Source organism: Semicossyphus pulcher, unplaced genomic scaffold, assembly GCF_022749685.1.
Source record: "Semicossyphus pulcher isolate SPU_LCO1_2020_fin unplaced genomic scaffold, fSemPul1.0.p SCAF_21, whole genome shotgun sequence".
Taxonomy (NCBI): domain Eukaryota; kingdom Metazoa; phylum Chordata; class Actinopteri; order Labriformes; family Labridae; genus Semicossyphus; species Semicossyphus pulcher.
The window spans coordinates 5,135,600-5,163,417 of NW_027211695.1; the positions used below are offsets into that span (position 1 = coordinate 5,135,600).

The 27,818-nt window shown below is 40.4% G+C and overlaps 4 protein-coding genes across 8 annotated transcripts in view; 2 read left to right on the top strand and 2 right to left on the bottom strand.

Moving 5' to 3' along the window:
* Positions 1-16: 16 nt before the first annotated feature.
* LOC138600921 (butyrophilin subfamily 2 member A1-like) lies at positions 17-2,971 on the bottom strand. The gene is made up of 9 exons (XM_069672468.1): positions 2,790-2,971; positions 2,578-2,643; positions 1,921-2,286; positions 1,538-1,822; positions 1,361-1,453; positions 671-706; positions 551-586; positions 241-264; positions 17-114 (listed from the first exon to the last, which is right to left on the bottom strand). Exons 1-9 carry the CDS (start codon positions 2,791-2,793, stop codon positions 77-79), a joined length of 948 nt encoding a protein of 315 aa, XP_069528569.1. The 5' UTR covers positions 2,794-2,971; the 3' UTR covers positions 17-76.
* Positions 2,972-3,993: 1,022 nt separating this feature from the next.
* On the top strand, positions 3,994-8,817 carry mfsd8 (major facilitator superfamily domain containing 8). Its single transcript, XM_069672329.1, has 12 exons — positions 3,994-4,346; positions 4,569-4,651; positions 4,998-5,041; positions 5,329-5,569; positions 5,661-5,774; positions 5,882-6,026; positions 6,779-6,837; positions 6,947-7,055; positions 7,143-7,277; positions 7,376-7,479; positions 7,579-7,805; positions 7,936-8,817. The coding sequence occupies exons 1-12, from the start codon at positions 4,288-4,290 to the stop codon at positions 8,140-8,142; spliced, it is 1,527 nt and encodes a 508-aa protein (XP_069528430.1). The 5' UTR covers positions 3,994-4,287; the 3' UTR covers positions 8,143-8,817.
* Positions 8,818-9,120: 303 nt separating this feature from the next.
* LOC138600798 (tetratricopeptide repeat protein 31-like) lies at positions 9,121-19,673 on the top strand. Of its 5 annotated transcripts, none has more exons than XM_069672304.1 (19): positions 9,121-9,267; positions 9,419-9,441; positions 10,445-10,567; positions 11,367-11,433; positions 11,575-11,795; positions 11,905-11,985; positions 12,072-12,140; positions 12,233-12,376; positions 12,517-12,678; positions 13,687-13,750; positions 13,826-13,916; positions 14,000-14,141; positions 14,473-14,577; positions 14,680-14,779; positions 14,926-15,145; positions 16,000-16,074; positions 16,189-16,291; positions 17,053-17,168; positions 18,916-19,672. In XM_069672304.1, the coding sequence occupies exons 4-19, from the start codon at positions 11,382-11,384 to the stop codon at positions 18,989-18,991; spliced, it is 1,821 nt and encodes a 606-aa protein (XP_069528405.1). In that variant the 5' UTR covers positions 9,121-9,267; positions 9,419-9,441; positions 10,445-10,567; positions 11,367-11,381; the 3' UTR covers positions 18,992-19,672. The 5 variants fall into 5 exon arrangements, with proteins under 5 accessions (XP_069528405.1, XP_069528407.1, XP_069528403.1 ...); XM_069672306.1 differs by having other exon boundaries at positions 11,372-11,433; XM_069672302.1 differs by lacking the exon at positions 10,445-10,567.
* Positions 19,674-26,587: 6,914 nt separating this feature from the next.
* The window catches only part of LOC138600936 (zeta-sarcoglycan-like), a 33,332-nt gene continuing 32,101 nt past the window's right edge, over positions 26,588-27,818 (bottom strand). The window contains exon 6 of the mRNA XM_069672490.1: positions 26,588-26,779. Within this exon, the coding sequence (XP_069528591.1) occupies positions 26,588-26,779 (192 nt within the window). The remainder of the gene's footprint in view (positions 26,780-27,818) is intronic.

A 27,818-nucleotide genomic window follows, 5' to 3' on the forward strand; every position in this document is an offset into this window, starting at 1 on the left:
GAAAAATTGAAAAACAAGATTAAAATGAAATCAGAAAATATCAGGGTCAACTCTTAAAGAAATATGAACATTAGATTTAATGATTACCATGATACTGTTTTAGGTCAGTCACTTCTGTCACAGAGAAAGAGACAAAATAGAGAAAGACACAAATAAATTATATATCAGTAAAATGATCTGTCCCTGGTTATATTTATTGCAAAAAGACATTTTTGGTTATTGGTTACAGTTATTTCTTACCTTTTGGCAAAAGCTCGTTATTCTCTGTGGGAATAAAAAACAAAATCTGTTATTTTAGGGGGCACTCTGATCAAGTAATGTACTTCTCTGAGCATATAAAAACAGCAGTTGCTCTTAAGGGAGCTTTCCAAGTAAAATAATATAAAATATCCTTGGTGATTTTTTCACGGCAGGAAGGAAAGAATGTAGGATCCACTTTCCTTGTAGCTTGACTCTTAGTTATTACTTTTACCCATGAAAAACATCTCATTAACTTTCTAAAGTATGTTGAGTTAGATTAATAGGTAATGAGACTCTCTTATTTTCTTACCCTCGCTGATGTCACATCCTGGTTCGGCCTTTCTCCCTGAAACAGAAATTTAAGGTTTAGCGACTAATCCCATTTACATAACACAGGACACTATCGTTGTGACTCCCTGGTATTTCTTACCATCAGTGATGTCACTTCCTGGTTCGGCTTTCTTCACTGAAACAGAAATGTTCAAGATTTTCAGGCTCAGTGCACAATCCTATTTAGATCACCTTCGACACTTTCATTTTAATTACATATTTTCATTTTGCCAGTGAATTTGTCAAATGTACCAACGCAGAACAATTCACAACTGTATTCCAATTAATAAAGCTGCTAAAGAGTTTAAGGGATAGTTTGTTTGAAGTGGGGTTGTATGAGATACTTATCAGTAGTAAATGTCGTTTGTCGTTTCCATAATATTGTATTTTCTTTTATTTGTTGTCTCTTCTACAAACCTCTGACACCGTACGCTGCAGGCGTGGTAACATGTATGTGTTGCGGTCCACACAAAGTAGTGCCAAATAAAGAGGCTTCTTACCACTCTTGATTTTTAGGAGAGACGTTATTATAAGTGGATAAATTACGTGTGGAATTGACCCTATCTGCAGCAGCATATAGCTTAGCTTCTGTGCTAAACACCAGGGCCGTGCTGACCGGCATCCACTGTATGTAGTACACTTACTATTGATAAGAATCTCATACAACCCCACTTCAAACAAACTGAACTATCCCTTTAAAAAATATGTATGGAAATTTTGATTAATTACAATAAATGTTATGTGTATACCTAAACATATAACAAATATGTATCTATAAAGAAGCATTTACCTCTCTGTTTGTAGTAAAGCACTCCAAGACCAGCTAACACGGCTATGAGGAGGAGTGTGAAAGCCACCCATCCACCCGCTGAGGATGCAGACTCTAAATAAAAGGAGAAAAAACATCTGTAAATAAAGAAAATGTAACGGTTCCACACATGCACAGAATTCTCTTCAGGCTATTTACCAGCTTGAGGAGGGTTTCCCAGGCGCATTCTTGCCTCCTTTGCCTCTTCACCAGAGAGGCCGACAGAGCAGGACACCTCAGAGGAGGTGGGCACCAGAAGCCAGCTGTGGACCGACAGAAGACCAGAAGAGTCTTTGCTGTACTTTGTGTTTTTTGAGGGCAAAACTTTGTTCTTATCCGACCAGTGCAGATCGGGTTTTGGGTGCCAGCCTCCAGTCTCACAGCTCACATTCACCATGTTATCGTCTTTCCACGTGAATGACAGAAGAGGAGGGTTTCCCATTTCTTGGTAGACAGACGGAAGAGGAAAATGAAAATTATTAGAGACACTGTTTTTAAAATCATCCCTTTTTTTGTGTTTTCTCCAATTTCATGAGACTCACTTGTCACAGCAAGACTGACACTTGCACTGTCATAACCCTGATCACTGCTGACGTAACACGTGTAATCTCCTGCATCCTCAAGCATCACATTTTCCAGCTTCAGGCTCACATCACCCGCCTTCAGCCCACCAGACACCGCATCCTTTAAGCCAAACGAGACTCTGTCCCTGTATGAAGCGTCCTGGGATGCATTCTCAAACTTTTTGGCCCGGTAGAGAAAGACCGGAAAGTCAAAGTCCACAAGGTACCAACGGACCTCCAATCCCTCTGCACTATGTGCTGGATTGAGCCAGCATGGCAGCGTGGTTGTGTGGCCTTGGGGGACTGAGACGGAAGAGGTGGAAGAAACCCCCAGGCTGTCTGAAACTTAAACAGAACACATTCTGTAATAGAGGTCTTGAGACTTCCTCAGGATTTTGGATAAAAAAAGGCAACAATAATAATAAGAAGAAGAAGAAGAAGAAGAAGAAGAAGAAGAAGAAGAAGAAGAAGAAGAAGAAGAAGATAAATGCAAAAGTTAACAATGTAAAAGTTCAAAACACAAAATAAAAAGTGTATCGATGTAAAACTGTGACCAGATACATAAAAATACAAGAATGAAAAGTAATACATACAGCCTACACTTGGCAATGTAGGATAGCAGAAACAGGTGCTTACCAGGAGCAGCATTACACAGTAGTGATCCAAGAGCAGCCACGAGGCAGATGTTTCCCATCAGCGTATCTGTAAAGCGGGTATGAATATAAATTATAGCTAACCTAAGGCTATACTTCCAGTAAGCTCACATAACCTCTCTTTAGGTTTTAATCAGCAGAGTTTTGACAACAAAATAAAAACAGAAACCAGTTGTAGATAAAATCCCGGCCTACCCATTGTACTGTTCCAGCGCGCGATATCCGTCGTCGAAATCCAGGTGTAGTCCTTAGAGACGTAAATAACGGTGCACCTCAAATTTAAACATCTATTTTTAATGACGGTATTTTATATAAAGTTGTATTTAATGGTTTTTCTTTGTGGACCCAACTGTACTAAAAAGCCCCGCGTCCGAACGGATTCGCTGCAGATTTACTTTCACTTTCACTTTTGAAGGGCGCTGTTTTGTTCGAGCTGTGGGGGTGGGGGGAGTGAGATGATGACAAGAACAAGGCGGATACATTTCTGTGTAAGTTAATTTACAGTGAATGGTCACCCATATAGGAAATGTAGAAGAGAGTTTGTGGGACTTACAATTCAGGTTAATTTTTATACTTAACAACACCTAACATGTCAAATATGAAGCCTACCTGACCCAAGATCAAAATAGATAAGTCACCTCGATGATTTACGTTTTGTCCAATATGAATACAACCTGTGTGTCATTTTGTATCCCTGTATTTACTTCGGTTTCAGCCGATAGCCTATAATATTTAAGAGTAGATGGATGTGATTTAAAGACATTTTGATGCCCACTGATATATTTTTTGTATTTTTTACATTTTGGGATACTCACTAATATTAATACTAATACTAATACTGCTTTAAATTAGGCTACACAACTCCTGGTACACACATTTTCATGAAATGTACTTATACATTTCTACATCCAAAAATATTCTGATACCGTTTTAGAGGGATCATCATTTAGACTCTAAATGATCCCGTCTTACATCTTTTAACTAAAATGCTGGTGGACAATGTTAGAGCAGATGTGATGGATGTGCAAAAAAGTGGTGTTTATGTGGTTTGTGGATTCTCACGTGAGAGCGATATGTCAAGATTAACAGTGAACAGTAGTGGGGCCCGGATGTTGTGTCATCAATGGCTGACATGGCTTCAAAATAAATACGTGTATTTGGTTTTTGTTGAAAGTCTGAACGTTAAGTTCTTAAACCTGTTAAGTATTTATTATGACAAACTAAGTTAAAAAAAAAAAGAAAGATTGTATTAAGCTCTAGGCAGTTGAGTTTAAAAGTAAAGAATAACCCAGTGTTATTTAATTATGTTTATCTTATTTTGAAAAGCTAAATAGGAAGTTATCATGTTTACGCGAACTTTACTCTACCGTAATCATCACAAGCTGTCTCCAGTATCATAGTCCAGTTTTGTACGCTTTGTAACGTGCTTTGGTTAATTTACTTTGCCGTCGGTTGGAAAGTACTTTACATTATGTGTGGTATTATCCTGTTAGGCTAACGTAAATGTAAGAATGTGCAACTGTAGTTTGACTTCCTATCGTTAGCTTATACTGTAGCTAGCTAGCTTTTCAGTGGAGTTGTAGTTAACGTTAGCAGTGTAGTTCACTGACCCTCGGATACGTGGCGACTTGACAAAACAGTTCAAAGTCCGAGGCAGCGTAATATTTTTGCTGGGCTGCTGTTTTTAGCAAAAATGTCTCAATTTGTTGACTCTGACGATACCACTCCACTGCTCGGGGATGATGCATGCAGGTGAGTACAGGGTTCAGTAGTCATTTAAGTTGACGAAGTAGCCACTGTAACCTGATGTAGGGTTAAAATTCAGCAGGAAGGTTACAAGTGCATTGTTTGCCAAACAGACAGCATTAGTAGTTTTAACCCTTTACTGTATGGAATCCATGTCATATCTGTGTCATGTCTGAATGAATACACCAGGAACATAAAAGCACCTGTACTTGTCTTCTTCCCTTGCAGTGTTGACTCTCGGGATGAGGATTACAAGAGTCGGTGGAGGTCAATCCGAGTCATGTACTTCACAATGTTTCTCAGTAGTGTAGGTGAGGATGCCCATAAGTAACAGGGATTTTTAAGTCTTGCAAAGTTGAGACTTTTAACTGGTTGTATGTGTATGGTTAAAGGGTTTCTTCCATGCACTGGTAATGACACATTATTAAGTAAACTGCCGTGTAGCTGTCTTGAATCAGTGTCCCTTACAAAAACATCAAATATCCATCCAGCAAGACAAATCAAATGGCAAACCTTGTTATGGGATACTTGGATTGGCAAAACATATTCCCCCAGTCTGAGATGCATGCAGAACCAAACCCCTGTGTGTTTTACTGTTTAGCATAATATAATTAAAAAACAATATGTCTACCATCTGTGTTTAATGTGCCCTTTTAGGTTTCACTATTGTCATGACGTCACTCTGGCCCTATTTGCAAAAGGTATGTATCATGTACCTTTTTTATTTGAGCTTTAATTGACTCCTTTAGGTACATTTACTTTTTTAAAGTTGAAAAACATATTGATTAGGTAAACAAAATAAACAGCACAGACCAAACAAGCAAAAGAGGATATTAATAGATAAAGGAAGTGGGGAAAAAGGAGTCTGTGGAATAAAGTAAGTTAGTAAAATTCTGTGTGTCAAATGCCACTGTATGCATCAGTAATTGGATTCTGTGTGGTCTTCTTGTGCTCATGTTTTAACCGTTTTTATTGTTGTGTCTTGCAGATTGATGGGAGCGCGAATGCCAGCTTCCTGGGCTGGGTGGTGGCGGCATACGGTCTCGGTCAGGTGGTGGCCTCGCCCACGTTTGGCCTTTGGTCCAACCACCGGCCGAGGAGGGAGCCTCTGGTGTGCTCCATCTTCATCAACCTGTCAGCCAACATCTACTACGCCTATGCATACCTGCCCAAAACCAACAACAAGTTCCACGTCCTCATGTCTAGAGCCTTTGTGGGCTTTGGAGCAGGTGATAAATGTCCTTCTGATTAATGCCATTGCATTTGATTTGCTGATAAATGATGTGATCTGTGTCACACACTTTGGTCCTTTCATGGCAGGTAATGTGGCCGTGGTGAGGTCTTATGTAGCTGGGGCGACATCACTGAAGGAGAGGACCAGTGCCATGGCCAACATGAGTGCCTGTCAGGCCCTGGGATTCATCCTCGGACCTGGTAAAGGTTTATTCATATTATGTAAATCAGGCCTGTAAGGAGAGAAAAACCACAATGAAACAGTTTTGTTTGTTGGTTTGACATTTGCATATGTTTGTATATGTTAGCTCTGCAGGCATGCTTATCATTCATTGGCGAGCAAGGTGTCACAGTAAAATTCATAGACCTGCAGCTCAACATGTACACAGCTCCTGCCTTGCTGGCTGCAGCTTTTGGCGTCATCAACATCCTGTTGGTTGTTTTCTTGCTGAGGTGAGGCTTCCCCAAAATGTACACAAACACACTTTTGATAGCAATTCTGATGTTTTTTGTCTTTTTTACTTGTTCTGTTTGAAACCAATCATGTAGATCCTTGGATTTAACTACACTCCTGTCTGTTTTTGTTCAGTATTTTATATCTTAAAGGAGCAGTCCGCCCCTGGAAAAAGCCACTGTCAGTCAAAGCTGGTGTTCTCTGTAATCGATAGAAGCAGTAGTATTTGAAAATGCGCCATAGCTGTGGAGAAAGTTGTACAAACAGCTTGTGGTTTCACCTATTCAACATTCCTACGCACACCCAGCGTGCGTTACGCCCCTCCCTCTGAAAGGAACGGCCCAGCGAGAGATGCTAGAGTGAAATACTACTGTTTTGCTTCAGGCAATGGCTCAGAGCGGCACAGAATCTGAAATATGACGAGAATATACCGGTGGATCATCTAAAAAATCTTCAGGTCTGCAGTCTACATTTAAACCTGACGATTTTGAATGAGACATGACATCGGAGGCGGCCGTCCTGGATTGAAGAAGTGTAATTTAGCAAGCTCCCTGGCCTCTGCCAGATGACGTGTTTTACGTAGTGTAGTTTTCCAGGGCCCATTGGAGAAGCGGATAGCGTCCTCCAAAGGCACAGAGCCAAATTGCATTTTTTCCGACCATAATGGCATTAACTCCCCATAATAGAGGTTGAAAATCGGCAAACTGGCCCTTTAAATGGCTAACGTGTCTGCTGGGATTGTGTTCAACAGAGAGCATCGTGTTGATGACCATGGAAGACACCTTCGAGCCATCAACTACACATCGGAAGGTATTTCTCAAAAATAAGACAGTTATTAAACAACATCCATACTTCTCATTATTAGATATATGTTTTTGTTTTTTATTTAAAGCCTGAATCATTTTCCCCCTCCCTGTAGATGGAGAATACCTGAGTGAAGAAACAGAGGGGAGCATCGATCAGGTCGCGGTCCTGACTTCCAACTTCCTCCTCTTCTCTGTCATGTTCATCTTCGCTGTCTTTGAGACGTACGTCTTTCATTACTGAGGTGGAATATAACAAAGAAACTTGTTGCTACTTCCTCCTGTAATGTGTGTATTTTTCTCCTTTTTCAGAATTGCCACCCCTTTGTCCATGGACATGTTCGCTTGGACGAGGAAAGAAGCCGTGTTATACAACGGCATCATCATCTGCTGCATTGGATTTGAATCCATATTCGTTTTTCTTGTTGTAAAAGTGGCCTCTCAAAGGTACCCCCTCCTCTCCTCTCCTCATGGATGTATGAATGAAGTTAAGAATATACTCCAGCTTCAGTGGTTAATCAAGAAGAATGTTTTTTTCCTTCTAGGGTCGGGGATCGCCCTGTGTTGCTAGCAGGCTTGGCCATTATATTCTGTGGCTTCTTCATTCTGCTTCCATGGGGGAATCACTACCCTAAAATCCAGTGGGCAGGTATGCACTGTGAATGCCACACTTGATACCTGTAAAAAAAAAAAGCACTCTGGTGGAAACTTCAAGTACTCATGTCCTGCTTTTCTTTTCAAAATACAGACCTCAAAAACAACTCTCTGCTCAGTCAGGTGTCTGCTGCCACGTTAGGCTCCAACAGCTCTTTGGAGCCAACTGGCTGCCCATACGAACAGACCTGGTGTCAGTATACTCCAGCCATCCATTTAGCCCAGTTTATCTCAGGCGACATCCTCATCGGGGTGGGATACCCGGCCTGCAACGTGATGTCATACACACTCTATTCCAAAATCCTCGGACCCAAACCTCAGGTAAGAAGAAAGTAGTGCAGTTTTACCAAATACAAATAATTCCTCAAATTTCTGTTTTACTTGTAATTTCATAAAATGAAGAGCATCTTTTAGGACCCTAAATGTGGATGTTTCTGTTGTTTTTCTGCAGGGTGTGTACATGGGGTGGTTGACAGCCTCTGGCAGCGTGGCGCGGACTTTGGGCCCAGTCTTCGTCTCTCAGGTCTATACCATCCTGGGACCCCGCTGGGCCTTCAGTCTAATCTGTGGCATGGTGGTGGGGTCAATTATCCTCCTTGGCGCTGTTTATCACAGACTCATTGCCTTTTCTGTACGCCACGGAAGGACTGCAGAATAACAAGCGACGGTTGATGAAGTTTCCTAAGACTTTAAGCTAAAATCCAGACTTTACTGAAGGCTCTTTCCTCCTGTAACTCTTAAAGGTGGTAACTGATGAGCCTTTGAGAGTGTGTGACTCAGGGTTGACCTTTAAACTCAAAGTCGAAGCTATAAGGCCAGATTTGGTCTACCCACTTGACCAAAGATGGCCGCTCCTTGAGTTAAAAGTAAGCTAGCATTGCAGCTGCACTTTAGGTCTCTTGTGAAAGAACAGGGACACCTTAAATCTTGTATTGCAATGCCTTTTATGAGGAGGGTCCGTTATATTAAATCAATTTATAGTTTTACATCAACAAGTTACTGAAAGTACAGGTTTTGTATAATTGTAATAAGATATTTTGATTATAACATTTTGTTAAACACAGACTACTTTAGCAATATGTGAATTCTAAAGGCACATGGACTATGCATGGGAGCAGCGATGACGTCAATAACGGTACTTGGAACAAATGCTGTTAAATATTTATATTTTGCTTTATTCACATAACAATGTGCTGACTACTATCTGATTTTTTGGATGTGCCATGCCATGTTCATAAATGTACTGATTGAACATCTTCTAATTTGTTATTTTACTGTATATTGAATGTTGTGGGACGGGAAAGGTGACTCTGGGGAAAGAAGCACACAACATAAGTGGTATAAAAAAAGAATCATTTCCACATTCAGCTGTTTTCTTTCAATATTTACATTTTTTGCGTTTATGGTTCCACTTGTGGTCGTTTTAAACTACAGGTTGTTTTCTGCCTGAAATCATTCCGAAACATAATTTATACTGTATACTGTAAAAATTATAATGGAGTGCGGCCGTACGAACATACATCCAGCAGGGGGCAGCAGAGGACCGTTGCCTGGAAGAAGTGTCACAGTGCGCATGCGTTCAATGAAAGCAAAGTTGCGTCCGTTGTCGCGTTATTAAACTAGTTGAGAGCGCGCAAACAACATGAGCGCAGCGAAAGTTACGAGCTGCTAATGTTAGTGAGAAGTTAATGCACGTTTGTGTGCATTTAGCTTGAATATACGAGTGTATGGTGCGTGGCGAGGGCAGTTATTACTAACATGGATTTATATGAAGACGACAGAGGTAGGTGAAATGCTTCTTTTATCCTTATGAGAAGTTAGAGGCTACTTTAGCCAAACAGCTAATGCTAGCTTGCTCGCAACTTCCTGAGTGTGTTGTTTCTATTTACAGTGGAACATTTAATGATGACTTCTTGATTTCCTTTTTTTTACAGAGTTTCCGGAGCATCCTATTTTCGTAAGTACAGATTTCCTTCTTCAGTCAGTGTTTGCACAAAAGGGAAGACATCAAGGAAGCGCCCACATGTTGGCTCTTTAGTATCGATAATGTAACGTCAGCTAACACGGATATGATGCTGACATGCCCCTGTGTAAGAGTAGTCGTATTTAAGCTATTAATGGAGTCATGAGACTTTAATCTGTACGTTTGAAAACGCTTAAAACAGTGCACGTTCTCACTTCCTGTTTACCTTACAGTGTGAAATGTGATTGACGTCGCGTGCGTAACTTACGCCAGTTCTCATTAAACAATGAGCTAAATGGCGTTTTAACACCATAAGACGCTTGTTAGCTAGCTTTGCAACGCTACAAATGATCTTCCACTGATATTGCTTTGAAAGCTCTCTAAGACCCTAGTAGCATGGTGATGTTTACAGAATGTAAGTCAGTAAATTTTTTCTGCTCTGATCGGGCAAATAAAGCCAATTCTATGCTGTATAAGAGCACATTTCATTTTTATTATACACGGTGTTTTCATTGAGAACAAACGCGCCGAATTTCTTTTTACCGGAGCTCATGACAGATGCAGCATGAAACAGTGACAGAGCCTTCTTTCCTGCGTTTGTCTTTACATTGTTTACTTTTATTGACAACCTTTTACAGCTGCCTCATGTTGTTGCCTGTGCATATTGCATGCTGATTTTGCACATTATTTTGCCCACACTTCTAATAGAGCACCTTGTACAAACAATATAGGGAATCTCACAAAAATATTGATGAAAAACATCACAAGCAGTAAAGAAATCTTTACCTAGATATTAGGGCTGGGCGATATGGCCAGAATCCTTTATCACGATATTGGATTTTTCATATCTCAATAACGATGTTGCATGTTTTCTGGTAATTTAACAAATAATAAGTCGATATTAATTAATTACTTGATAAATAAATGTACAGAGTCCTTTTATATTTCTGCATGTTAATGTCCATGTTACAGTGCCTCCCTCTATGGTTCGTTCCAGGTTCAGTCCCACGTGCAAGGATTAGAACGTAAAGTGTTGTGAAAACGACGCAAAACTCGCCATAAAGCAGTTCAGCCGCTGGTTTTGTGACATCACGATGGAGACGATATAGAAAAACACACGGTAGACATTTTTATATTGTGTTAACGATATAAATATATTGTCATATTGCCCAGCCCGACTTTACCATGTTTACTTAGGATGACTCATCAAGTGACACTTGGAATTATTCACTAGATTTGTGGGCTCTAATAATTTTTGTTTTAGCCATTGCTTCCAAATGTGTTGTATGAAAAAAATAACTAGACACATGGTTCTCTTTTATTGGCGACCTTTTACAGCTGCCTCAAGTTGTTGCTTGTGCAGTTTGCATGCTGATTTTGCATGGCACACTTCTGGTAGAGCAATCTTAATGAATCTTAATTTTTTTTAAAAAGCAGTCGAGAGATCTTTATACATCTTCAAATTATGTAGGCTGGAACATAAACTTTGTACCACTGTGATTTATTCCTTGGCCCTCCCAGAAACAAAAACATAACCCTGACTTTGTTTACATGCTTGTCTTGCTATGCCTTTTTTCTTACCTTGTAAATATGTGATTGACATAGCTGCTGCTGATATCGTGTACTTAATGACCCCTCTGCTGCAGGCTGCTTTAAAGGTTGATGTTAATTTGTACAGAAATATAAAACCAAGTTACTTTCAGTATCCAGTGCAAGGGCGGTATCTTGTTTGCTCACGATGATTCAGTGAGGCAGCTTACCGTGGGTAGAGGAAAGTGAAACTTAACATAGCACTGTGTCAGTGTCTGTAAACTCGCTGCAACTGGAAGGTCTGGCACTGGCACACAGGTTAGTTTAAGAAAATGTGGTGATTGTAAGAACGTATGTGGAACCCTTATTTAAACCTCTCTTTCTCGTAGTCTAGGGTTTTGGGTATGTTTGACGGAAATCCAAGTTTTCAACGGATAGTAAGACTTGGCCTTCTTGGTAAGAAGAATTAAGGTCCCATACTTTCTGCACGCACAAATTCAGTTTGAGTGTTTCTCTGAAATTACATGACATAATGCAAGAGTTTAAACAGAGTTTAATGTATTTGTGCAACTTCTCTCATTTTTATGGACAATGTAGCCGAGCTAGAGGAGGGAAACCAGGAGATTTTCCATATTGAAGACTGGTCAAATGATCCTACCAATCCCGAGGAATACCCAAGGCGATCTGATCGGAGCGGTGATGTTTTGAGAAGTTTTACGGGGAACCATACAAGGCCGACCAGCTCTGTGTATCCAGTGCCTTACTTCACTACAAGTGCAGACCTCCCTCACCCACCCTCTGTGAAAGACAAGGAGAGTGTAAGTTCACTTTTATTATGTCTACCCTGTCGAGAAAGATGAGAAGATCATGGTGGTGTGAAGTGATTCAGTGAGTCCAAATCGTTAAAAAAATAATCTGCTGTTTTAGGATACGGAGAGAAGAGGCACATTATTACAAGAGGCGAAAAAATACAAAGGGAAGGCTGATAGGAAGCGACTTAAAAAACAGGTTAATTCAGCTGTTTCCAATAAGTTTAATAATTAGAATATCAACCGTTTACATTAAATTTCACTGTGTGTGTTCTCGTCCAACAGAAACAAAAGGAGAAAAGGCGTCTAGAGAAGATGGAGAAGGAAAAACAGAACCCTGCAAAGAATGATGATGTAATCCTCATATCTGTGCAGCATCTTAAAGTATTGCATATAATCAGCTTTCAACACTCGTATCGTTAATATTTTTCTTTTCTTTTTCAAAGGAGGAGAGTAAACAGGTTAATAATGGGTTCAATTCAACTGATAAACAGCTGGCGTCAGCAAAAGATACAGACAGCAGTGACAGTAGTGATGAAGCATCCAGTGATGACGATGGTGACAGCGAGATTGATTCGGGTGCCATCGAGGTACTTACTTATCATTCATGGTTTAAAATTGTGCTCTGCTTGATGTTTCCCCCACAGATTAAAACGTAAGACCACTCTTCTGTTCTGTAAGCCGTGACCCGTTAGGAAGATGACATCTTGTTTCTGTTATTTTTCTGAAGGAGCTGGATATGTCGAGTTTATTTGTGAGTAAAGCAGCTGATATAGCCCGGCGTAAATTGGAGCAGAATCCCAAACTTGACAAGAAGGAGAAAAAGAGCCCACTTAAAGAAGAACCTAAAACCTCCCCTAAGAAACCTAATGAAAAACCAACGGCTGAAGAGGTGAGTCCGATGATTAAAATCGTATGACTACAGGTTGACCATAACTGGGGATCTACACCGACACTGTCGCGTCAGACCAACGTAAGCGTCACCGCAGCATCTGTTGTGTAATCTACTCCGGCTGCGACTACAGCAAAGATGAGTCTCTGGCTGGAATTTCTGGCCTTAAATAGGGATGGTAGTGACGCTAAAAAGTTTGCAGTCTGCCAGAAACTGTAGAAGACAACTTTGCAACCCACTTGTACGCTGTGTTCGAAATCGGATGCTACATACTGGGTTTGGCGGTAATGTGTAGAACGGAGCTGTTCAAATTCATGCCGCATGCAACGCCAGTTTCCGATTTTGGAAGCCCCATTCTGCTGTTATGACGTTCCAGCGCTTTGCATTGTGGGATACAGTAGGCGAGGTAGAATGGTCCGATGCATACTGGAGATTTTTTCCAAATCAGTACGACACCCGGATATTTTTTGGCATACTACATTTTGGCCAAAGTATTTTGCTATTATTATTGTGCCAAATAATAATTTACTCACTACAGAATTATGGGTAGACTTACTTCTTAATTGTGCATAAATTCTGTATTTCTGTAGGATGTAGAAGGCTTATGAGGATTAATTAATAGGATTGGTATACCCAGATGTTCTTGCCTGCTCATCTAGCCGATCAAAAGCTTCAACAGGAAACTAAAATCGAAGTTGGCCGTAATGAAGAGATCGCATCGTTTAACATGGATCACTTGGATGTGGGTGTGTAATTACGTAGCAGTCAATGGCTTTCTTCACTGACGCGCAGCAGCTGGGAGAAATAGGCTTGACGCGTAAAGCGAACGGAGCAGCAGAAAATCGCGCGCGCATCACGCCCGTCTCCCGCGCTGCTTACTGCAGCATTGCTTGTCAAAAATACGCATCAAACACGTTGCCTGTGTAGACTCCCAGTTATACAGTGATAATTACTTGCATTTTGGCATATGGGATCAGGTTTCTCATCTCATTTCTCTTGTGTGAACAGGATTGTGTCGCGAGCAGCAGCCTTACTGTTGAAGATAACAGAAAAATAAGTACCGACCTTGCAAGTAAGTTTTGATTTATCTCATGCACAGATACAGAGATTTGTAGAAACATTTTAATTGTAATTTTTTTCCTCATAGATACAGGAAATAGGTTTGCCAGCGCTGGAGACTTTAATACGGCCGTGAAGTATTTTACAGATGCAATTAAATTCAACCCTACAGAGTTTAAGTGAGAACACATTTTGCTCCTTTAATACACTGATCGTACTGACATTGTTTTTGCATTGTTTGAACTTGTTGTTTCTGTTGCAGGTTGTTTGGCAATCGTTCCCTCTGTTTTGAAAAGATGCACGAGTATGAGAAAGCGCTGACCGACGCAGAATTATCCCTCAGCATGTGTCCAGGCTGGGTTAAAGGTCTGTTTAGGAAGGGCAGAGCGCTGGCCGGTCTAAAGGTAAATAGTCGAGTGAATATTAGTAATAACGCCCATAAATATGATCCAACCCTCCTCATCAGTGTGTGACTAGCTTCCAAGTTCAAGTCATTCTTCATAAGTGTTGCTTTGTTTACTCGCTGTTTATGGCTGCAATGACTCTGATCACTCTGGCCTTGTTGCAACACCACTGAATCAAATCCAAGTGTCACTGAGCTCCATAGGCCCTCATTATTTACTGAGAGTTGTTTTGGCTAGGTGTTAGTGTAAACATTAATAACCGGGCTGATTAGTCCAGCAGCATGACGGTCAATGAGCCCACCTTTGATTTAGAGTCTCTCTCTTGTTCCAGAGGTACAAGGAGGCTTCTCGGGCCTTTAGGGAAGTCCTCTCGCTGGACGGTTCGTGTGCAGAAGCTGCTCAGGAACTGATGCGGGTGCAGATAACGCAACTTATGGTGTGTAGTCAACAAAAATGATGCACTCTTTGTAATCAAATTCATTTGATTTATATTAAGAGTATTGCAGAGATATTGATGATGATTTGTGCTTTGTTTCAGGAGTATGGTTTCACTCGGGAGCAGAGTTCAAATGCTTTAATTATTCACGGCACGGTGCAGAAGGCTCTAGAAGTTCTGTCCCAATTAAACAATCAACCAGGTGAGTGATGTTTGCCATGCATCAGATGCAATGCCAATATCCTTGTTTTGTTATATTGTACCTGTGTAGAGTCCATTCCCAACAAACCAAAACTCCATCAGTTACTTAATTTTACACATATAATAACACAAGGTCTTTGTGTTTAGGACCTGTTCAAAACGCTGCCCTCTCAGCGGCGAGCGTCTCCAGAGTCTCTCCGGTCCTTTCAGCCTCAAGCCCTGCGCTTCATCCTCTTCAGTCCCAGAATGCACCAGTTCAACACAAACCTTTAGTCCCCATTCAGAATATGCCAAATGTTCAGAGTCAACCAAAGCCCGATCCTTATCAGGGCATGAACGCCAACCATAATGACCGTCGCCAACCACAGTGAGTATGGAGTCTGTTAGCTTACTTACTTCTCATTTCTTTAGAGTGTAAGCCCTGGGAGGAATACTGTCACACCGCCAACTTCCCAGTCTTAAAGGAGAAGTTAGGTCATTTTAAACCTGGGCCCTATTTTTACTAATTTGGTTGTCGAAATGACTCATAGGAACAAAAACAGAAAGTCTCGCTCTGAAATCTTGCGGGTGGTGAGATGCCACCTGAACAAGACTGAGAATGTGACGGCTGCATACATGTGGAGAAGGAAAAAAAACTGTGTACTTTGGACCAGCTCAGTTTGTGATAAGACTCGATGTCTGCCGAATGCTGACTCGCCAGTTCTCTGCAGATATGCTGCGGCTGTGTTATCAAGCAGGGGGAGATGATTAGACGCAAGAGTCTCTGTCCTGTCTCTGCTTAAACATGCTCTTTACTTGGTCAAGGCAAATGGTGCAGACGCTCTATGGCTGTGTGTTTTCAAGGTTCTTTGCAAACATGGTGATGCAGTTTCTTTAGGAATTCTAACACGGTTAATATTGCATCATTTATTTATGTTGTTAAAAAAATAGTTAAAAATGTGGTGCTGTCTAAAGCTTCTGGTCTTTGTATGTGAAGCGCTGTTGGACCATAATCTATCTTATTGGACAAGCTTAATTAAGTACAGACCGTACACTTACAGTTATTGGTAATGTGTCTTGTCTAATTAGACAGTTTATTCTCAGAGAGCAGGAAATCATTTAACGCTTTCATGCAGTTCAAACTTTGTCATGACTGATGGTGTTTATCTATAACAACCAGAATGTCTGCATAGCATGCGCCCTTATCTGCTGCATCAATGTCTTCATGTTTTTTTTCAACAGGGAGCTGTTTCCTATTTGGGTGGGAAACCTGTTTCACCCTGTGACTGAGTCTGACATAAAACATCTGTTTAACAAGTATGTTTCCGTGAGACACGACCTGGTTTTTTCTGTCTTCAAATTAATTTCCACAGTTGAACTTTTGTATTCAAACACTTGTACGCGATAACTAACACAGGTCTTATCTTGCAGGGCCGGTGTCGTCTATAGTGTGAAGCTTCTGTCTTTCAAGCGATGTGCCTTCGTGAACTACACAAAGCAAGAGTATTGTGATGAAGCAATCCGACGCTTTCATGTAAGGAAACCCTGAACTCTGATGAACCAGCGTAAATTACAATGTGGTGACACACTGCCGCCTTTTAAGTGACAGCAACCCTGAATATCTGAATTTTCATTACAGCTAAATACTACTACTTTACTAGTTGTCTCCAGATGTTGAAGCCATGTTTTGTACATTGTACTTGGCAGTTTCATGTCATTTTAGCAACAAATCTACTTCATTAGTTTTAAAGAGCTTTGCTAATTGTTCAATCGACAGCAGCCATGGTTCTCTGATGTCAAGCTGAGTGTGGGAAGCTAAAATGCTGTCATGATGTTGCTGCTCTGTTCTAAGTCATATTAACTTTGAATATACGACATATGTTATCAATTCAATTGTTAGCTACTAACTTATTTTATTGTAGGTTAGGACGTGGCTAAAAGCTAATAACAGTTGGTCGTTTTACATGATCGGAAAGGAAAGCTACCTGTTGTGGAATGATAGCTAATGAGTTATCAGATGTCGGTATGTTCCCTCCAGATCTGTTGAGGAAGTGTTGAGATGATAACTACATGTCAAATACCCTTCATTCTTAGATCTTACAACCTGGAATGCAGCAGTACAGCATTACAAAAGCATTCGAGCTTCCCACCTCAAGCGTGACGTCAGAGGAAAATGGCTGCAGTGTGAATACGTTGAATGAATTTGAATAATGAGGAGTTAGCCTCTGCCATGACAGCATCAGTTTTATCCTAATGATAATTATTCCTGTGTAAAATTAATGTTTGTTTCTTCAGGGATTCGATCTGAACGGTGCCAAGATCGCTGTGAGATACCCGGACAGGATTCCTCAAGGCATGGGCATTTCCAGAAATGCCCTGAGATCTGACGACCTGCAAGATGAGGACATGAGGCGAGTACATTTATCTGACGTTCAGTTTGAAGGAATAGGTAAACATTATTGGTCATATGTTATTTGAGCAAAAAAAATATGCCATTTTAGGAACAAAATGTAAGAAAATGGTCAACCATAAAACATTTTTTCATGTACTTTATACTGTGGATAAAATGGACATTGGGGTTGTGAAAAATTCAAAATTTCTAAGGAATTTTGTCCCCATAAAATATTCCACCAAATCAAAGATGAAATCTTTAATTTAAAGTAACTGTGGCCAATGAAAGTTCCTCACAGTTGCTGTATGATAAATATTTCATGTTTGATATTGACCGGGTTATTTTATGGGGGAAAAAATCCTTTAATTTTACTGTACTTTATTTGCTTTGTCAGTGTAGCAGTACAGCAATTCAAGTAGAAAATCTAGGGAGAAAAAGCTCCACAGTGTAAAATACATAGTAAAACGTATTATTATTTGACCAATTAAAAGTTTTATTACAGTTTGTTCCTGAAATGCAGCCTAATCCCGATTGTTTTGGATCAAAGGTATCCCAATCCTACTCAAAAGTTTAAAACACATACTGACGGTTTTATCCAGAAACCAAACCTAGATTCCCTGATCTAATTACATTTCAGAATCCTTTCATTCTTTATCACTCCCCATGCTTAAGATTTGATCTGATCAGGTTACCTTGGAACAACTGGGCCCTGTGGGAAATTGCCAAGATTTAGTTACAACATGTAACTCATTAAATTTAATAAAAGCCAAGCTTGTAATGTTTAATCCACCTGCACTGTCTGCATTGAGAAAGCTGTAAATTTGGACGGAGCGAAGAGTGGAGTTAGAGGATGTGATTAGCTTAGCATTCAAAGATTAATTCAATCTCAGCTGTAATTCTCAGCAAGAAACTAAATTAACATGACTCCTAAATGTTGCCCCGTTACATTAAATGAGCTGTTGCTAGTTTTCATCGACTGCTTGGAGTAAAAACTGACCAACAGCAGGCTTTTCAAAGGTGTCGGTCGCTGTAATGTTTATATTTAATGGCAGAACATCAGTGTGGGAAGCTTAAACTGCTGTTACACAGTCTCACTGCGGTGTGTTTAAAGTTGTTAATTGTACAATTATAGGGATTTTTTCAACAACTGAACAAACATGGATGAATGAAAATCCAGAGGGACTTTGGCTTTATTTTAAAAGTAATAAGCAGCACGTATAATTAGTCATTAGATCCCTTTAGACAACAGCTAATAATACTCTTTGATAGTATTACATGATGATGGGCATGCTAGTAATGTTAGCTAGCTATGGCTACATTAACAAAGGGTTGGTTGAATGCTAACATTAGCTTTTGTGACTTAGCTGTCGATCGCTAATGTGAGCATTTACCGGTAACCAATTCCTAGTCAACACCCTTAGCTAGGTAGCATTAGCATTTAGCCTGGAATTTATGCCTATCACCCTGTAACACTTTCAAATGGTATCGTTAGCTTTGAAGTGGTTGAATGAGCATGCCTTGGGGTATCTTATGGTTTATCAAATTTGGTATTACACCTTTTTTTTTTCACTGTCCATTATCTTTTTGGTCACTGATCCTCAACATTAAGATGATTAGCAACCTGGATTACTTGTGTGTGATATTAAAACAGTAAGGGTTAGCACGGATGGATTATTACGCAAGTCAGCTTTAAAAATCACATTTGTTTTTTAAGGTACACGTAGCTTAAGCTGTCTAAGTGAGTCTAATTAATCTTTTGTTTACAGGTACGAGTACAATAATGGGTGGTATCCAGCTGGGAGCAGGAGACCTTTTCGCCCTTTCAGAGGAAACGACTACTAGTGAGCGGAACGAGATGCTTCTGCTCCTCTGAATAAATATCATTTATACTGCCCAATACAGATTAATCAATAATATCTACAGGGCTTTAAAGCTTTGTGTCCTTCACCATAGAAACCAATGCTTTGGTAGATTCAGAAGGGACGACGGTATTAATGAAGAAAATTAGGATTGAAACAAAGGTTTTTTAATATATATATTTTTTAAATTTCAAGTTTTATGTGAGCTCATTACAGGAATGAAAAACTTCTCGCTGCCAAAGATGTTATAGCAGGATAGATATGTATCTGAGGGTCAATATTAATGATCGATGTAGGTTTTATACGACCGGTATGCAGGAGAAGAATTTTTTAATCACGTATTTTAATTCTTAACAGATCAGATTGTTTGATAAATATAGCATTACAATGGGCCTCAAACAGCTGGTCGCAGTTTAAATGAAAAAGTTACAGGAATCTTTATTAGTATAATTATCAGTATGTTTACTCTTCACCATACTCTTAATACGAGTTGCCTGCCACAAATGATGCTTCTCTCCAATTACAGTTAAATATCTATTATATAATGACATTTCTTAATCAATGATTTATTATAAGGTGATGTGTCTTATGTTATTCACATGGAGCCTTTGTTCTTATTCCAACAAATAAAGATTCTTACATGTTTAACCATGACCTTTAACCCACGTGTGTGCAAGTGAATACAGATTGACGCCAATTTCTTTTTGAGCTAAGAATATAGCTAAGTATATTTAAGCTGTGTGATCAATTTTCTATTATTTGAATGTGTTTCTGAATCACTACAAAATTGTACACATTTGAATTCAATTATTTTTCGGTGCCTCTCCTTCCTCCTGAAACGCACAAGCCGTTTTGTCATTCAAAGGTCAGACCTTAGCCACGATTGGCTGACAGTATTTGGAGTGACGCGATCCTACGCGGGGGGAGCGGCCCACACTGCAAAGCTGTAGAAAACATGGCTGCTCTAGGATCGGTTATTCAGCCTTATCTATACGAGCCAGAATCGCCAGGCAAGAAGGCAGCCCGAGGTGAATGACGGTGACTGGCGATTGGTCGATGATGCTTGATTTTGGCACTGGACCCTTTCAGCTGTCAGATTATAGCTTTAACAGGATCCACCTTGACGTACTTTACATTCTAGAGGTATTTGTTTTTTGATTTAACATTTTTTGCAACTGAAGTAACCAACAATGGGCCTGGGGACTCCTTTTGCTCTGACCTGGCAGCTCCAGTTGATTGAGCTTCCCAACATATGATCTTTAGGTAAACTAGCCAGTAGAGGGCAGCACAGGCTCAGTTTTGGATCGGGAGTAAACGTGTCTTTTTTTCATACAAAAAAGTAATTTCTAAATGGTGGAAAACTGTTTTTGTTCCTGCCCAACTTTCTGATCAATAAATTAAAATCATAAACCTACCAGTATGGCACAATGAGATGAAGTCCTGAGCTGCATGTACACGTTTCCCCTGCAGCACCTGGAACTACAGAAAAGGCAGTTTCATTCTAACTTGATGTACAGAGATGTTTCAGCTTAATGTGAAACTGAAGTAATGGACAGTGACATTGGTATGTACTGTGAACACTAGAGGATTGTGTACTTTGTGCTAATGGCATTTCCTTCCGCAGGTTCATTATGTGGCTCATGTTATCCAACGGCACTTAATAAGCTGAGATGGTGCTTAGAATTAGTAGGTGGAAGAGAAGCTGGACATCTTAAAGATACATGTTTGTTTATACAGCGTTTTTGGGGCAACCTAAACACATGGCTTAAATATCACACCATGTCCCCCGCGACCCTGAACAGGATAAGCGGTATAGATAATGGATGGATGGATGGATCACACCATCTCATCTTGAGACTTTCTTCAACAACTGTACCCTACCACTATCTGCAGATTAAACCTTAAATTGTCTTACACCAAATATAGCTAATAAACCTACAGAAATGTTTTGTTTTAAAGTCATAATCTCAAAGATATTCATTTAAATAAATGTCTGTTAAGTCAAGATTTAGTTAGTAGTTAGGCAGAAGAAAAAAATCACAAGCGGCGCCCAGTTAGTGACGCGTTTTCCATCAGCCAGCAGTGGTTGGTCTGCCAGAGAGGGTAGGCGGAGCTAAGCGGCTACTTTTCCGGTCTCTGCGAGTGTTGCGAGTAAACAGTAATCTACTATGTCTGAACAAACAAAGAAAAGATGGATGACTACAGATACAACTTCAAAAAGAAGTGAAAATCCAAAGAAAAAGACACAAATTGGACGCTCAGATGAAGGCAAACAGTCTGAAAAGGAAAGCGACCGTCAGCGAGGAAAATCAAGAGTTACAACCGGAGCCAACCGTGGACATCACGCATGCAGCCCTGTCTGGATATCTGGGAAGTGTGCTCCTGCAATTACTGTTTATCGCCATAGGTGCCGCCAAAGGGAACGAAACAGATCTTCAAGATTGCCACTTTAATAAGTGCAAAATGGATTAAAATGTAGGAAATGTTATGCATGCAAAGCTAAACTCAGGTATTCAACAAGTTAAGACACACTCTGAAAACAGGCAAATACAATTATTACATTTAAATAATCATGAATTAACACAGCATGTCTTTCATCTGATTAACACCAACGCCTCTAATGAGCATCATTTCAAACTTTTTCACCAGCTCTTAAACCAATTTGAATTCCTACTTAAGCTTTGGCGCATCCTCTTCTCAAGGACCCTGCCACAAAAATCATGCGCGTTTTGTTTTCATCACCGTACGCATATATAAAGGCATGAATCCAAATCAGCCACGATCCCTGAGCGCGTCAGCATCTGTTGCCTGTTGTGTGAATGTTTCAGCATCATCAGAAATGCAAAAATGGAAAAATCAGCCTGCAGCAAAAACATCCAACTCCCAAATGTGAACTGATTATTACATTTTTGCAAGTCAACAGCGCCTTTCACCTGTCATCCTCCCTGCTTACTATGGAGTTTGTGTATCACTGCCAATGGTGCAGAGTGGATTATTAGTTTGGAGGGTTGATGCCGCTTTTTTGAAAAGTCCCACAAGTCATGCAAATGAGCCGACTTTGTGTTAATTAGGAGATTTGTTGAGCAAAATAAGTTGGAATTAGACTGACAGCCTCGCTCCCATCCTAATATCTGCTCAGGTGACGTCAAACATTTTAAAGACTCAAAACAAAAAGTTAAAAACACTTAAAAGTCTTTTTTGTATTCAGAAAATTAATAAATCTCTATAATCCGTCCTGCTGCTTCGAAGCTATTCCACATGTTTTGAGGGAAATGAGATTAAAACACAAAAGCTACAAGAAGCTGTTGCGTCTGATCTGGATGTTTGACGGCAACTTTGGGCTTAATTAGAGGCAGAGATCTTGTGATGTGCACCCGGCCGTGACTGTGCAGCAGCCGGCTGCGATAATATCCGCTCTTAACCCTGACTCTCAAACGCTCTGCTCGGGCCCGGCTCTACTTCAGATCGCCTGTGGCCAAGGAAGGAAAGCCTGTCTAATGCACCAGGAGGTGTAAACGCCTCAACATTACAGAGGCAATAATGAAACACACAGCATCTATAGGTGTTTGAGTCAATTCTGCTTCTTTTTGTGCTGCATCGGTTGGTGTGATTGTCTTTTTAAAGTCTCAAAATCGAAACCTTTCATCTGAATTCTTCGTATTGTATCTTTATTTTTCAAAAAGTAAAACTGAACTTGGTGATTTTATCTTCTTAACCTTTTGATTAACTTCCTGTCACTTTACTGGATTCTTCTTTAAATACAACAACACGCTTCAATGTTATGTTGCTTTTGTTTGCATAATTAGCTCATTAAAGAGCAGCTCCAGTCATGTTTTAAGACATATAAAATACTCTGCATGAAATAATAAATTGTGTCTGATATGTATTACCTGCAAAATACGTTTAATTACCTTGTAAAACTCCTCCAAAGGCATCTCCTCCTCCTTCCTCATTACAAATTCCCCAATCTGCATAGGCCCCGCCCAGTATGCAAATTTCCAACTGCCCCCTCCGTCACGAAAACAAAATACGTGCCATTGTTTGCGAACATTACGATGACGATTACAGCTGGCTCGCATATTGCCGAAGTGGTTGCCATAGGTTACACATAATGATATGCATAGCATCACCCCGTCCATTAACGGCATTGGCTCCTTAGGTTTGTGACGTCATTTTTTCAGTCAATAATAGTTAAAATCTGTTTTTCAGGATTCTCACACAACAAAAAAATATTTTTTTGTAGTTTCATATTTATCCAAATAATTTGGGTTTATCTTTGTTACAATTGGTCAAAAAAACAAGCCTATATAATTTTCAGTTTAGGCCTTTAGAAATTCTGACATGGATTTTCTGCCTATTCTGACATTCTCTCAACCTAAACTATAACGGAGAATACAGTCAACACATTATGTAATCATGAAGAGTTGTTAGTTGCCGCTCTACTTCAATGTACCGTAAAATTCAGTCTATAAGACGCATTTTTAATTAAAAAAAAGGCTGAGGTATTTTATTTTGCAACGGTATTTTACCCAGACGATGGCGCTATAATCTAGTTAAAGTTTCGTCACACACATGCACCGTCACGATCACAGGTGCAGCCGCCCCCCTCACAACAATCAACGCTAACGCATTCTTGCTAGCTACCACACCGTTAGCTAGCAGGATTGCAAACTCGACATGGCGAAACCTGAAGGTAGGCTGTGATTTGAATGTGTTTTAATTAAAAATAAATTGAAATAGTGTTGAAATAACATTTTAATAACCTTTTTACCCCCCAAAACAGACTGCTCTTCTATTCCGGGTTTTACGGTATACCTTTTTGTGTCGGCGAAACAGCTTGAAAGTAATAGTTCAACCATGCTTTCTCTACTGTGTTATAATACTTTGAACCTATAAAGATTGTGACACCATAATGATGCAGAAGTCACCGTGATTCACTCGTTTCATCAATTTGTTCCAGAAAAACGTGGTTAAAATATAAAACAGCTGCTGCACAACATATTGAGACATGCATTTTTAGTGACTGCTCCAGGCTGTCTGTGGGGCGAGGCTAGAAGCTGCAGTTTGGAGTCCTTGAGGAAAACACTTCCACTTTGCTTCCTGTGAGATATATTTCAAAGTAAATCAAAGGTCAGTGCAATGAACAGCTGTGAAACGGAAGTTTAAGATGAATGGAATAACTGATAGATGACACTGCTGTATTTTCACACACAAACAAAATTTCTCGATACATGTTTGAAACATGAAATTACAGCAAAGTGCCACAAAAACTCATTGAGCGTGTAATCTCCTGTTAGGATGCCATCGTGTCTCTTACCAGACCGGCCTGGCTCTGCTGCAGGGCGGCGGCGATGGTGGAGGGTGAGGAAGTGGAAGCGGAGCGAGCCCTCGCACCCCGGCAGGCCTGCTGCTGACACATGGCTCCCTGCCTTCCCCCTCGGAGCTGCAGAGCCAAGGTCAGCCAGCCTCTCGTGTCAAACTCCACAGCAAAGCCCTGCTGCAGAGAGAAGTTCAGATCACACGGCTTTAATGTGCAAGAATAACTCTAAAAGAGAATTAAATTAGCTAGCAGATACCAAATCTATAATATGAAAACATAAAAAGAGATCTAGAACTAATTTTGCTTTAATAATAGGTCCATTAAGTAGCTTTTTCAGAGCATTTGATCAGATCATAAGCTGACAGAATTTTCCTACTTGTCATGGGATTGTGGTTCATTTTTGTCTCTTTCATGTGGATGATCACGTGATTAGATTTAAAGCTCTAAATTGACTTTGTGTTGAGACTTTTAAAGGCGAAGAATGAAGACCTTTAAAGTGCTTAGGTAAACAGGAAATGTCAACAGTTATAATGACATGAGAACTAGGCAAAGTCCATCTGCTGACCTTTTTGTAAGATACTAAACTAACTTTCATGTTGTAGTTTAAAGTTGTAATCTCGAAATCGCAGTTTTGTTCTCTTTGGCTGCACCTATGGCGATAAACAGTAAACAGTTTCCTCGCTAACGGTCGCTTTGCTTTTAAGACTGTTTGCCTTCATCTGAGCGTCGACTTTGTTTCTTGGGATTTTCACTTTTTTTTGGCTGACCGCCGAGGTCAGACTGCTGGGGGACCACCTGGGTCTGTATGTGACTGACTGACGGTACTTTCATGGCTGTAGAGAGACACTGACTCGACTCTCTGTCTATACGGCTCTGGATTAGGGATAGACCGATTATCGGCTGGGACGATTATCGGCACCGATATTCGGCATTTTGATGCATGTCGGCATCGGCCTTTTTTTTATTCTTTTTTAATCTAAAAAAAAAATATATATATATATTTTTTTAATCCGACGGCCGATAAGAGATCAATTTAAAACTGGGTTATTTTGGCTCTGATGCATATGCTTAAAGGCATTTAAACAAAGTTAATTGTTGGAGTTTGTATTATTCAAAATTTTGACAACCATATTTTCACTTTTACTGCATATGAATATCGGCTTCAAATATCAGTTATCGGTCTCCTTGACTACTAATAATCGGTATCGGCCCTGAAAAAAACATATCGGTCTATCTCTACTCTGGATACTTTGTTCGGGGAGTAGTTGGGGCTGCTCCTCCGCTGTCCTCACCTATGTCCGCACCGCGCACCTGCTTTCAAACACGTTGTCATTGGCCTCATAAGGACAGTCCTCTTAACACATTGCCCACAAAAGGTTTTTGACCTAGTGTTGCTGAAGTTGTATCTGCAGTCATTGATCTTTTCTTGGTTTGTTCAGCCATAGTAGATTACTGTGAATTTATTTGCACCAGACACAAAGTCTGTAATACTGCAAAAGTCATCAGTGGGCCATAGGCTCAGTCACCATTGTGTTACCTCATTCGGTGATAGATAGAGACTTAACAGACATTTATTTACATGAAAATCTTCTAAATGATTACTTTAAAGATCTAGTAGAAAAGATAGGATATTTACCTTAAGGCGGAGGAGTCCTGTGATCCTTAGACTGTTCCCTCAAAACAGCAGCTTTAATACTAACATGAGTCACAATTTGTGCCACATAAAAACATGTTTAATTTCAAACCAAACAGCTGTTGACAGAGTGGAAAAAAATCTACTCAGATTATTAAAAAAATCTTTTTTTGGGGGGGAGAAACATGACAGAATTGTGCTTACGTGTCTTTAAAAACAATCACAGACAGGTTCAATATAAAGTCTTAATTAGACTCTTTCAAAGCTGAAGGCACCTTCTCTCATCTATTCTTCTTCTTCGTCTGTTTTCGGAGCCTAAAGTAGAAAAATAAAGGGCGTGTCCTCTAATAGAAGGAAGTGGAAGTGTTCCTGTTCGTGTGTGATATTCCTGATTTCAGACAGCTGCTCCGCCTGCTGTTCATCAAACACTGTCAGCCGTACAGGAGTCCTGACCTCTAACAGACCACTGCAGGCAGCGGCCTCTGATGCTCCTGTGCTAATCTGAGCTCAGACAGCTCTGACGGCGAAGAGTTCGAGCCCCACCCTCCGCCAAATGAAGTCTTGATCTCAGCAGCTCCAGAGCAGATGTTACAAGTTGTCCCCCGACCACCGACGCTGCTCCCAGGTCAGCTCCAGAGGCAGATGTTGCTCATGGCCTGGCATGTGGAGCCGCTCTCTGCGGGGGAGAGGTAGATCTTTCCGCTGGGACAGACGCACACCTCGTATACTTCCTGTTCCTGCGAGACCTGATGGGGCGACGCGGTGAAGACGCCCAGCGGGAGGCTCCCCAGCTGAATGGTGTTGGCGTCTAAAAGTATCTGGGGGGGAAAAACAGGAAGTTAGTGAAGTAGCTTTATCAGGAGCCCTGAAGTGATGTATTAGCAACTCAATCTGATAAAGTGACTCAATACGATGTGACAGCTGGTGTGAAATACAGCAGCACTGATCTGCTGAGGTACGATAAGAAGTGAAGGAAGAGCTCCATCACTCTATTAAATATTTGAATTTGGAACATAAAATTGGAAAGTTTTCGGCACGCTAGCAGCATCGCTTTAAGGACGGCAGTGTAATTCGTGGGATTGGGATTGGGATATCTCTACTACCACAAGATGGAAAATCAGAATTCAGACGTTTATTTTCCCCTCAGGATGAAATGTAAGAACTGTTGTGATTAGGATAAAATGAGTCAAATACTTCGGTTTAAAACATAATACCTGTAAAATTGATGAAGATCCCCTCAGGTTCAGCTGTAATCTGTGCTTAGTGCTAATTAGCAAATGTTAGCATTGTCATGATTAACATCTTAGCGTACAGGCATTTGAATTTAGTTCAGTGTACTGCTGTTTGGAAATAAAGCCACACAGTGCTGCTGTTATGAAATAAATGACTTAAAAGTTTAGTTCTATTTGGCGCCACCTTATGGTGATAAAATGCAATTGCGGGTGCATACGTCCCGGCCACCGTTGTAGCTCGATTTGATTTTCCTGGCTTTCTTTTTCTTTGGATTCTCACTTCTTTTTGAAGTTGTATCTGTAGTCATCCATCTTTTCTTTGTTTGTTCAGCCATAGTAGATTACTGTTTACTCGCAACACTCGCAGAGACCGGAAAAGCAGCCGCTTAGCTCCACCTACCCTCTCTGGCAGACCAACCGATGTTGGGTGATGGAAAACGCGTCACTAACTGGGCGTCAGTTCGTAATACAGCAAATGCAAAGGCTTTCATCAGTGGGCCACAGACTGTATAAATAATGGATGTAGTCTCAGTGACGTCACCCATAGGGTTCTGAAGAAGCGTTTTCAAGCCTGAATTGCACCGGCGCTGGTGGTCGCCATCTTGGAAATGCCAGAGGTCGAGGT

Excerpts from the sequence above, each read along its gene's own strand:
- LOC138600921 (XM_069672468.1), bottom strand. Across the intron at positions 1,454-1,537 it reads GGGAAACCCTCCTCAAGCTG|AGTCTGCATCCTCAGCGGGT; the intron begins GTAAATAGCCTG and ends CCTTTTATTTAG. Across the intron at positions 265-550 it reads AGGATGTGACATCAGCGAGG|AGAATAACGAGCTTTTGCCA; the intron begins GTAAGAAAATAA and ends TTATTCCCACAG.
- mfsd8 (XM_069672329.1), top strand. The coding sequence starts at position 4,288 with ATGTCTCAATTTGTTGACTCTGACGATACCACTCCACTGCTCGGGGAT. Across the intron at positions 4,347-4,568 it reads CTCGGGGATGATGCATGCAG|TGTTGACTCTCGGGATGAGG; the intron begins GTGAGTACAGGG and ends CTTCCCTTGCAG. Across the intron at positions 7,278-7,375 it reads GTAAAAGTGGCCTCTCAAAG|GGTCGGGGATCGCCCTGTGT; the intron begins GTACCCCCTCCT and ends TTTTCCTTCTAG.
- LOC138600798 (XM_069672302.1), top strand. The coding sequence starts at position 9,243 with ATGGATTTATATGAAGACGACAGAG. Across the intron at positions 9,442-11,366 it reads TTCCGGAGCATCCTATTTTC|TCTAGGGTTTTGGGTATGTT; the intron begins GTAAGTACAGAT and ends TCTTTCTCGTAG. Across the intron at positions 16,075-16,188 it reads ATAAAACATCTGTTTAACAA|GGCCGGTGTCGTCTATAGTG; the intron begins GTATGTTTCCGT and ends CTTATCTTGCAG.